Consider the following 12,682-nt stretch of genomic DNA (forward strand, 5'->3'; position numbering starts at 1 on the left):
GGATCCAAAAATCCAGGGAAGGGTAAATCCAAGAAAAAATATAGTGTTGCTGCAATTTGTTAGAGAGAAGAACGTATTTTTTTTAACTCTATAAAGTTAAAAGAAAAAAAATGTAATTGAACAAAAAGAAGAAAAAAAAGAAACCCTTTTGAAAGACAAAGTTAAAAAGAAGATATTCCATGTTGTCTTCTGCATGTCTGCAACTGTTCTCCAGACCATCTTGGCTTGGTCCAAAACAAGAACAGCTAAGGAAGAAAAAAATGATCTTTTTTTTTTTGCTCCGGCTGGACCAAAAAAAAAAGAAAGAAAAAAAAGAAAAGAAAAAAGTAGAAAAAGAAGAAGAAAAAAAGAAGAAAAAGAGGGACAAATGGTACGCTGTGACTGGGTTGTGGCCTGAAGACCTGGATATGCTTTCTTTGAAGCATATCACAAAATAAAGAATCTTTTTTTTGGAAAAAAAAAAAAGAATGAATGACCAAACACAATTCTTTTAATGGAAAATAATAAGTGATGGTGTGAGGAAAAAAAGTCACAAGATGAAAGTCACTGATCATAGCTGAACAGGACAAAGGGAATAAATTAAAGATGACGGACATTTCAATAATGCATTTATTTTTTAAAAGGACAATAATGAGAGGGATGGAAGGACAGGAAGAATAAGATCATTCTGTGAACGTTAGTTCAGCACTCTTACCTCTTATTGGTGTACCACCTGGGTGGATAATATGAATGCAAATAAGATTAGAAAGAAGAAGCATTAGTACGAGAAGAAGGAGGCAAGGGCTTTGGAAGAAGAGGCACATTAGGATCACAGAATTAAATCAGGTCTTTAAAGAAAAACTTGAATTTCTATACTGTTAAAAGGTACAATCCTTAGATTATAAAAGCAAATAACAGCGTACCAAAATGGGCAAAGGCCACCATTTTTGCTGGGGAAGGGTAGAACTGGCACCCATACAAGAGTTAGATGTTTGATTATATTGGGTTAAAATATCTTGTACAGGTCTAAAATCCTTTAAAAAACACCTTTATGATAGTATATTTAATACATTGTTTTGGAAGAGATTCTATTAATAAGCTTTATATATATATAAACTATATATATATATATATATATATAATTAGAAAGAGAGAGAAAGAGAGAGAGAAAGACAGAGGATATTCTGAAGGCTATCAGAAGATAAACAATTGTGTTTTTGTTGGACTCTTGTTGTTTACTGTGCTACAACTACGTGAAATGTGTGTATTGTCCCTTCTAGCCGAGTGTTTCTAAGACTGATAAGACAACATTTCTGTGGAGGAGTGTGTGTGCCACTACAGAGGTCCGGTGACTACACTGACTGTTAGTAAAATGCATGCCATGCATTTTAAGAGTAATAATCATCATTATAATACCATAATCATAGTATTCTGCATATGAAAATTAGTGGGGGTGAAGTGCGCTTCAGAACTAAGCACTTACCAATAGATTCTGGAGATTTAAATACGGAGAGAAGAAAGACAGCATAAAAATATTATTATATTCCTTATAATTTGGCACAAAAGTTTTCAAGTTAAAGCTTTATATACTAAATAATCTATGTCACATGTGAACATTACTTCTAATTTTACATTAACAGAAGTTTAATCTACACAGTTCTGCTGACAACAAGCATAGAAGTTGGTTAACAAGAGACGGCTTAACATCACAGAACAGGTCAAAAAGCTGAAAGGTCTGGGAAGATAGGTGGTAAAACAACTGATTCTGCAGCAAAAGCTAGTGCTCCCATTGACGCAGAATTTAAACATACTGTGTGCATATATGTGTGTGTGTGTACATATACACACACTTCCACCTTATATTATGTTTTATATAGGGATACGTTTTCAACTTAATAAATTTAGAGTTATCTTATTATAAAGCTGCAGAAAGCATAAAGCAGGTGGGGTGAAAGGATTCCTTAGGAATGTGAAAGGGGTAGAGAAAAAAAGCAGCAAAAGATGGACTCTACATCAAAAGCAGGCTTCTGTAGATCCAAACAGTATCATGTTCAGGAAGCTTTGGCGTGAATACGCACTACTGTGGTTAAATGTACCAGCCAGTTAAAATCTCTCCTAACCCAAAGACTTTTTGGTTTATGTTTTACTTGATTTTTTGGTTTAGTACACATAAGAAAAAGTAGTGTATGTATAAGTGAGAAGAAAGAAGACGTGTCCGAACAAGCTATTCTTTGGTGGATTCAAAATGTTGAAAAGACAGTTGATAACACTATTTTATATAATATTTTAAACATCAAATAATGGCATCTTGGGTCACAGGGATATAATCATTGGTACTCCTTGCATGTTTTGAATGAAGTCCAATGTTGAATAAATTTCTTTTAAAATAAAATAATTGTAATAAAAGGAAAAGTAGATAGGAATAGAGGAAAAAATGGATCTGTCAAATACTGCCAAAAAGAAAAAAAAATCAAAACTACAGTCACAGCAGTGAGCAATGTGGAATAACAGAAGCTGCAGGACGCACACACACAGAGGCAAACTCTGGAAACAGGCTATGACAATGACACAGACATGGACAACACCCTCAACAACATAAAAAAAGAGAAGAGGAGAAGAAATCATTACCTATAAAATAAAATAAAAAAATAATTAAAAAGAACAGAAAAAACCCCAAGAAGAAATAAATCTAAGCATTAGTGTAAACAGTAGCAAGACCTTACCTGATCGTAATTGTTTAATGCGTCCATTGTTGTTGCTCGTGTCAACGGGTAAAAAGTCTTTGAACCAAGTTATTTCAGGATCAGGATTACCGCTGGCTGCGCATAGCATGGTGGCTGTCCGTGTACGTTCAACCACCTTTAACTGTGGGCCCATATCTATGGTGGGGAAACCGCGAGGGATTTGATCCTCTGGAAAGCAAAACACAGATTTTTCTGTTCACTGAATATTCCCAATCGCAGCCACGTTCACAGATCCTTCATCAGAAGTGTTCCAAACCCACTTTGACTAATGGTGTTTTTCCAACGGACTCTAAAATCAGTACTGAACTCTGAACATTTCTCAACTTTCTCAGTGCTTAGCAGCAATCAGGAAAAGTACTTCTTCCAATTTTCATCAATTCTCCTACACTGAATCTCACCCAATTTTTGAGTGCCCCCTAAACCTCAGAAAATATTTTCGGGGGCAAAGGACTGTTGCATAGGAAGGGGCAAGAACGTTCTGTTGCGTAACTTTCTACTTGCGCTACATCTAGACACAACGCTTTATATCAAATGTTTATAATGGACAACAACCGATTGCTTCCACTTTCTATATATCAGAAATACGAAGATGTCAATAATACGTACTTAAATTCTAACAAGCTTGAATTAAAAACAAGCAAGGGCCAATGACTGGGACTCATAGGTACCGCCATCAATTGCTCCCGACTGTACAGAACATAGAAACAAGTTACTTATTCATTGCTTATCCCTCAGAACTAATCTGAATAATGCCTGTTTTCATGATCTGATTCTATCTCAACAGTCCTAGAAGACTCATATTGATCGGTTCACTTGTATTCTGCGAACTTTAAATATCATTTAGCAACAAGGGAAGTTGCTGATGTTGGTGATGCAACACTAGATCAAAAAGATTCTCCTGCAGATGGGCTACAGGTAGTTATATATTGGTAAGTTACTGACAGATACATATGAAATATGCTTCATAAATCATTCTCTGAACCTTTTAGAAACATTATTGCCAAGTAGTATTCATGAACCACTTCTATAGTTACTCACTGGGGCAAGACTAAATTTGAAAGAGACTAAGAAAGCCATCATAGAAATACTGAGGGCCTAACCCTAACTATATCCTCCACTGATGCAGATGCACCAAAGGAGTGTGTGCTGCATTCTATGGGGGGGGGGGCAGTCGCGGAGATCTCCTTATGCCCTAGGTTCTCTTACCCTGGGGCAAGCCTCCACTCTCTGAATGGGTCTCCTCAGACCTTCACTAGCCATTTTGGTGCAGAACTAAAGGAGAAGGAAGACATTCCTGGCACACACCAGTGCCAATGGAATCCCATTCCCTTCCTGCCCAGACATTTCCCATTTGTTCCCTGGGAGGGGAGAGTGGAAAGAGGAAGGGAGGGGGTTTAACAGGGCAGTGGAGGGGATGCAATGGGGTGGATCAGTCCCAAGAGGGGGTGGGGTTGGCAGAGGAAGATGCTAATCTGCAAGCATGGATACTTTTCTTTTTATCTCTGCCAATGAGAAGCCACTGTCAAAAGGCTGACAGCAGCAGGCCATTTGCTACAGGCTCTTACCAAAGCAGCTTACATTTGACAACAATTTATAAGAAGTGATGCTTTTACCTTGGCAATTACTGATAAGGTTTGACTTGTGCAAACCTGAAGCAGTACTCTAATGCATTTGCATGACCTTTCTCTTTCCTTCCTGGCTCAAAAAGAACACTCTGGAGCCCCCTTTTCATATAAACAAGCACACAAGGAAGATAATTCATCTTGCATAATAATAGGATGGAGTGTGTAAAGAGCATCTCCTTTCTTATTTTTAATAAGGGTAATTAAATTCCATCCATCCCTCTTATACACGGAACCTCTCTGAATACATGCTCATCATTAAATTTTCATGAGAAACATCACAATGTAACAGATTCAAATAGTCGGAGCTGTTCTACTTTGACAGTTGTGGCTTGTTTCCAATCTGGCTGTCAGGTATTTGGCAATAAAACCCAGTATTCAACATAAAACGGACTGGAGGAAATAATGAAATTTGTAATTGGAATGCTTATCTCAGTGGGTGTAGTTTATAAGACGTTAATTGCTTTCTGTTCTGCTTTAAATTTATTAATGATTTCTATAAAACCTGTCTTTCTAGTTTGATGGCAACATGTTTGAAAGATCGTCAAAGAAGATGAACAATCACATCAATCGGCAATTACAATACAGACACATAAGAAGAGAAGAGGAAAAATGTTAAGAAGAGAAAAAATAACTATTAATCGATATATTAGTAGCTTTAAACATCTACACAAAGTGAAAAGAAAAACATTTTGCCTTGTACATTATTCTGCACATTAATGTTGTCATTAAGATTTTAACTGCAATGTCCACCACTTCTCATTTTAATATTCAATCAAGCTGGATTAGGCAGTGATTCATCAACAATTTAAATCAGACTTGACCTTCCCAGAACCACTTGGCAGGCCATTTGTACAGGTCATTAAAAGAAAGTTTACTATATCCAGCAGCCCAATCCTATCTCCTACCAGTTCATAGCACACAGTGGTGGTGATGGAAAAAACTCTTTTTTTTACTTAAGAACATAAGAAGAGCCCTGCTGGATCAGGCCAAAGGCCCATCTAGTTCAGCTTCCTGTATCTCACAGTGGCCCACCAAATGCCCCAAGGAGCACACAAGACAACAGACGCAATCTGTGTCCCTGTGCCCTCCCCTGCATCTGGCAATCAGAGGCAGCCTGCCTCTAAAACAAAGAGCTTGCACATACCTACTATGACTTGTAAACTGTAATCAACTTTTCCCCCAGAAATTTGTCCAATTCCCTCTTAGAGGCATCCAGGCAAGATGCCATCACTATTTCCTGTGGCAAAGAGTTCCACAAACTAATTACACGCTGGGTAAATAAATATTTTCCTCTGTCTGTCCTAACTCTCCCAGCACTCTACTTTCGTGGATGTCCCCTGGTTCTGGTGTTGTGTGAGAGGGAAAAGAGCATCTCTCTATCCACTTTATCCTTCCCATGCATGATTTTGTATGTCTCAATCATGTCCTCCCTCAGGTGCCTCTTTTTCTGACTGAAGAGGGCCAAACACTATAGCCTTTCCTCATAGGGAAGGTGCCCCAGTCCAGTAATCATTTTGGTTACTCTCTTTTGCACCTTTTCCATCTCCACTATATCCTTTTTGAGATGTGGTAACCAGAACTGGATGCAATACTCCAGGCGTGGCCTTACCATCGATTTGTACAACGGTATTACAATATTAGCTGTCTTATTCTCAATGCCTTTCCAAATGATCCCAAGCATGGAATTAACCCTCTTCAATGCCGCCGCACATTGGGTTGACACTTTCATCGCTGTCCACAAGGACCCCAAGATCTCTCTCCTGATCTGTCTCAGACAGCTCAGAACCCATTAGCCTATAAGTCAAGTTTTGATTCTTTGCCCCAATGTGCATGATTTTACACTTACTTACATTGGAATGCATCTGCCATTTTGCTGCCCAGTCTCCCAGTTTGGAGAGATGCTTCTGTAGGTCACCTACAACTCCCATAAGCATCTTCACCTTCCTGTTTGAATAGCTCTGAGTCTGTGTTGCCTTGGAACAGTGTAAAATGCTCAATTTTTTGGTAAATGTCTCTTTTTGCAACCCACTAAATATCGGGTCATGACCCAGGATCACAACCCACAGTTTGGAAACCACTGGCCTAGCATCTTGCTTGCCATATTGGCCAACCAAATGCACTTGGGAAAGGCATAAGGAGGGCATAAAAGGAATGAATCCTCTGCCACTGTTTCCCCTACCCCATCCAACATTTAGTTTTCAGTGAAACACCATCATTGAATCTAGAAATTCCATATAGCAAGCATACTTATAGAGCCCAATCCTATGCATGTCTACTCAGAAGTAAGTTCTGTTATAGTCATTGGGGCTTATTCCCAGAAAAGTGTGGATAGGATTGTAGCCATAGTCATACTAGTAGATGTATCATCAAATATTTGTCTGATTCACACACAATCTTAACTAGCTGACATCCCCACATTTGTGTGGGCAAATTCTATACAGGATTATGTAGCGTATGAAGAAATACTTCATTTCACCTGTCCTAAACCTACTGCTGATGCCGTCCATCAATTTTATTAGATGCTCCCAAGTATTAAGTTCTAATGTTAAGACAGGGAGAATAACTTCTCTCTCTCTCCCTGGCATAATCTATCCACATGCATAATTTTAAGAATTTAAAACTTGACTTACATGCCTGTTTGGCATGTCTTTGGAAAGTCTGTCCTTATAGGAAAGAAACTACAACTATCCCAACAGTCTAAATTAGTAAGTTATTGTCTGTTATACAAAATGCTTTTAAAATAATAAAGTGGGTTTAGGCTTGATTGTAAGGAAAATACAGCATATATATCAATTTTTAACTAAAATTTGCATTCCTACCTTTCCAAAAAAAGTTGCATTCCTGTTCCTCATGTCTCCAGAATTTCTAGAATTGTTGCATATCTAATCCTAACAAGAATCTGAAACCATATGCTATTGACTGCAAACAAGTAGATGCTTTTCAACCTTAGTGTGCTTCATGTAAAAAAAAAAAAAATGACCATAACTAACTGCCCAGTCCTATCCACCCTAATGCTACAGTTTGCAAGTGTACCTGCAGGGTATAAACATTTTAAATAAATAAAATAAATATCTGACTTACAAAAGCATATGTCCTTTTCAAGTTATCCCTTTGTGGGTGTAATCCTAACCCACTTTCCAGCACTGATATAAGGGCAATGCAGCTCCGAGATAAGGGAACAAATATTCCCTTACATTTAGGCAGCTTTCTCAAATGCCACCCAACTGCAGGATACAGCTATGGTCCCACTGGCACTGCTATGCCAGTGCTGGAAAGTTGGGTTAGGATTTGGGCCTGTACATCATAGTAAGATATCTCTGCCCAACTATAACTATCTCACAATACTCCTAAATTTTGTAAGCCCTGGAGGCCTTTTCTACCAATGATTTCAAAGGGACAAAAGATATCCATGAAGATGAAAATTGCAGTAATAGCGTGATCAAAGCAGAAGTTTTCATATAAAGTACCTAAAAAAATGTCTGAAATGGATTTAAGCAATCACACCCCACTGCTGTCTAATAGTGTAAATCTTTTCATTGTGAAAAACTCTCTTTGTTCTTATATGTAATCTGCAGTTTTCAAAGCAAAAGAGCCCATCATATATCACACAAATGAAACTGTTACTCTGCACATGCCTGAAATCATCTGATCTCGAAAGCTAAGCAGGGTCAGGCCTGGTTAGTACTTGGATGGGAGACTGCCTGAGAATAACAGGTGCTGTATGCTTATACCATAGTCTTTCGAGACTGAAAGTTGCCAACCAACCAACGAAAGGTTATATTAGCATTTTATACGCAGCGGCTATAATCCAGCACAGGTTTAAGAGTGCTCAATTCTACTGAAATTAATCAATAGGTTTAAATAAAACCTGCTTTGTTTCAAATGAATGAGTTCACTCCCAACCATTTTGACACTCAGATCCAACTCACACATTAGATATCAAAGCATGAGAGAATGCACTTTTCCTTCAAAAGTGTGAAATGTTGGCTCACCTGTGGTGAGATCTGTGAGCCTTGATCAATGTCCTAAAATCTCAACCAAGTCTTTGGAGCAGAGATAGCAGCAGGTGCAAAGGAAGCGGAAATGTAACTCATTCAGGCTTCTGTTTGCCTGCTCCAGTGCAACATGAAAATGAGGCCCAGAAAAGTACAGAATAAGAGTGAATGCCTAATACATTTTTACAATGAAATGTCAGGTACCAGATTAGAAATGCTACTGTAGTCATTCTGTCTTCCACATGCACTCCTAGATGCAACAGGCAGCCCAATCCAATCCCATGTAATGATGCAGTGTGCACTGTATCTTGTGTGGGTGTTTCAGGCTCCAAGATCTCCTCTGGGAAAGCACCACCTGAATGGGTCTCCTCAGGGGGAGGACGTGGAGGATAGGATCTGGTAAAGCAGGCTTTCTGTGGTCCCATCCCCCTTTCAGATCGAACCCACCCCCGCCCTCCTCCACCCCAGAACAGTCCACCCTACCCCAAAAAGTTGCACTGCTGCCCAGTTGTGTTACCTGCCGCCAATGGCCACATGCCATCCCCCTTCTGGTCTGAAGCCCAGTGCCGTCACTTCCTACTGTCTGGGTGCCACAAATGTGCTTTATGGCATGTTTTCAACACCCAGCGCCAGCAGTACACTCATACCACTGATGCTAGAGAGCTCAGGATTGGACTTGTGTCTTCAAATGCTAATTCTAAAGGATGTTCAGATTTCATTGGAGGAATCTGATATCCTTAAAATTGCCCAGGTATCCCCCCACAAACATGCATGACACAAAAGATTTGGTTGGAACAGGGCCGTGATTTATTCCATTACAAGGCCGTGCAGCGATTGGTGCCATGCAACGGGTCCTGATTATACTCCACCCCCCCTTTAGTGCGGGCACCTAACTAGGAGGAGTCAGTTCCTGTCTGAGCCCTCCTTTTGGGTGAACCACCCTGACTCAGAACCTGAGCTCGCCCAAGTTCCCCCAGGTTCTTCATCGCCAACACCTGGAAACGGGGTCCAGCCAGCTGAATTGTTCTGCCCACCCTGAGCCGGGGAACCACGAAGGTGAGCATCCCAATTCCATTCCGGGGTCAAGCCAGGCTGCCCCCGATCCGGGTAGCCTCGGGGTTCAGCACTGGCCTTAACCCGGCCTGTTGCTTGCCTGAAGGTAGACACCGGGTCCCTATTTCTCCTCCAGTTCCCGCACTACCCTGCCAGACACGGCCAACCTCACTGAAAGACCCACAAGAACCCTAAGGGGACAGTCAGGGGTAGGTGAAAAAAGCTTCACCGCATGGCCAATCAGGGAAAAAGCCAAAAAATTCCTACCCGGCCCCAAAAGGCGACCAGCTAGGCTTCTGACTGTGTTTAAAGGGCGGGTAGGTGGGTTCCACTGCTGCTGAGGAACAAAAAGCCTGGGAAAGCATGGGCGCCAGCCTTTAAACTACACCCCAGCTTGCCCCCTCCCCCGACCAATAGCTGCTCACCCCGTCATGCAGGTGGGGAACTGGACAAGTGTTCCCTCCACCTGCATTAACAGCTGGAGGTCTTTTCTCTTTAATCAATCTGTTTTTCACATACTGCCTTCAGTGTGAGACAACATACCAGAAAATTTATCATCTCAACTGCTTCTCCCCTGCACCATTTTTTTTTGTTCCTGATTTTTGTCCCTTTAGTACAGCATTCAGTTTTCACTAAATACTATATCTTCCATTATTATGTGGTGTGTGTTTGTGTGTGTAGGGTTTCTTAACTAGTATTTATAAATGGTTTTGTTGCATGTTCTAGAAGACACTGGTAGAAATACAAACAGATATATAATATTGGCATTCTTACCTCATAGTTGGCAGTATCATGTTACATCAAGTTGTGTAATCTGCAATGCTAAGTAAACTAGAAATATTTCTATGTTCTGCCATTCTTTGTTGTAAGAATGTCAATTATAGGAATCCATAAGCATGAACAGTAGTGGAAGCTGGGAATGACCCGTAGACTGCTGGTACCGTTATGTTTTCAATACCACATTAGGAGAAATCCACATCTTCCTAATCTTCATTCCTGGCAAGCCCCATTTTAACCCGGATTTAATGTTATCCTAATGCTAATACTGTCTACAGTCTAGGGCCTTGGGTTGCTGCTTTCCTGACCACCTTCCCAACCACATTTGTTTTACTTTCCTTTTTTTCCTATTAAGTCTTTCAATTTTGTTAAAGCTGGTAAAAAAAATTAATTTTATTTTCCCTTTGTTTTGTAAATAGAAATGGATATATTCAGTGCCTCACATTCTTTGCAGCACAATTCTATGCACATCTACTTAGAAGTAGGTCCAACTGAGTTAAATAGGACTTATTTCCTGATAACTGTGCATATGATTGCGTCCTTATAGTGTTTGCTTTTAATGTATGAACAGATGTGAAAAACTGCTTTCCGTTTGGAAGGACACTGCTGATTCTGGTGATATTTCCATTTGCAATTGTAATAACAACAACAACGATGTTGTTGATGATGATGATGATGACTCAGAAAAGATATACAGAGCTAATGACTTCACATGCAATTTTTCTCAGCTGGTGTCAAAACAGAGCACTAGAACTTCACTAAGGTTGCTTTAGTTTGTTTTCTTGAAAGAAAAAGATGGCGCACGGCACAATTCTATGCAAAACAAAATATAATAATGCATAAGTAAAACTGAAGAATTGCTCAGAACCTGTGGTGTTGATCAGTACATGTCTGGAAATGAGAGCCCTTTGTGTGGAGGAGGTCATGTTACTTGATTAGACCTTGCCTAGCAAAACAAGGGCAAGCCCATACTAAGGCACCCTTCCTCCATTGGAGAAAAGAAAATACATGATATAATATAGAAAAGTCCCACTTTACTAGCAAATGGCACTGTGTGTACACACTCACTACTAGCGTTAAGTACTCCCAGTCTTTCCAACTTCAATATTTAAACTGCACCTTTATCATAGCAGAAACTCACCGATAGATGTCTAGAGTTATATAAATTATTCATTATGAATTTCATGGTTAAACCGTAATCATATTGGAAATTTCACAGTTTGCAATGGATTAACCAGAAAAAGCAAATGTGTAATGTTGTATGGATGCCTTTCTGGAGAACAGCGTTCCTTTGTGAAAACCACAAAAGGTTTGAAGTGTCTATTTTTAAATGAAGTATGTTAGTCATTCAGAGAAGCAAAAACTCTCACCCCCCATTTTTAATCTAGCAGCTGCTTCTCATCTGCTTTTGACAGAGACCAAAATAAACCTGACAAGATCGCATTTTAATATATTTTGCATTAAAAATGCATCAAAAACACTCTGGCCAGACACTTAGCCTGTATTTCTGCACTGCCTTGTGGAAAGGAACAGGTTCAATAGTCAGTTATTGTTTTGATAATTTCTGTGGGACAAGCTAGGAGTATTGTTGAGGAAGTATTCTCAGTCTCAGAGGAAGAACCAGAGTTCTTTACATTCCACAGCAACTCCCTTAGAAAGGGAGTTACTTTCTAAGAAGTAGGAATGCTGACTCCAAAGTTTTTTTCAAAAGGCAGGTTACAGGAGTTTAAAAAAAAAAAAAATGTAATGACACCAGAAATCTACAAAACCTATCCAGAATATCTGCATACCCAGAAAGGTCAAATATAAAGCCCTAAAAGAATTCCCATGAACACACATACATTAAACCACATACTAAAGTCTATTTAATTGTTGCACTATTTCTATCAACATTTTCTTTTTCACTGTTTATCCTCTCACTTATCCAGAACACAAATTGTAGAGAATAAATCTCCCCAACATTATTTTAAATGCTGAGCACGGTTAACGTGTGAATACAACAAAAATATTGAGATCCAACTTTCAAATGTGAAAGTATGACTACTTCATAAAGCCCTTTTGGAGACCTCCACCTGCACTCAGAAAAGATGTGAATCTGGTTTCTATTGTACTCTGTCTTCTGCTAGGAAAACAATGGAATATTATACCATGTTAGAACAATTAAAAAATGAAAAAGCAAATACTGCATAAGTCTAACGACTGCAGAGTTACTTTATTGAATGTAAACTAAACCACCTTCTGAACTATTTGAATCATATCATTTTAAAAATATTCCGCATATCGCACACATAACACACAAACAATAATATAACCTCAACAGGTAAGTTCATTCCTAAAACTTGGCACTTACTTTTCAAGATAACACTGAATGTCACATCAGGAATCATACTAGCTACTGCAGTATCACTCATGAATTCATTCTTGAAACGGGGAGCCCTTTTTGCTTACCGTCACTTTAATTATTAACTTACCTTAGGTTGCTACAAACTGGATCACAGGAGCCACTAGA

General features: G+C 39.3%; 1 protein-coding gene across 1 annotated transcript in view; it reads right to left on the reverse strand.

The window, feature by feature from the left end:
• Positions 1–12,682, reverse strand: part of PTPRD (protein tyrosine phosphatase receptor type D) — a 791,067-nt gene that overhangs the window by 184,479 nt on the left and 593,906 nt on the right. The window contains exon 7 of the mRNA XM_066616307.1: positions 2,703–2,891. Coding sequence (XP_066472404.1) covers positions 2,703–2,891 — 189 coding nt within the window. The remainder of the gene's footprint in view (positions 1–2,702; positions 2,892–12,682) is intronic.

Source organism: Tiliqua scincoides, chromosome 2 (assembly GCF_035046505.1).
Source record: "Tiliqua scincoides isolate rTilSci1 chromosome 2, rTilSci1.hap2, whole genome shotgun sequence".
Lineage (NCBI taxonomy): Eukaryota > Metazoa > Chordata > Lepidosauria > Squamata > Scincidae > Tiliqua > Tiliqua scincoides.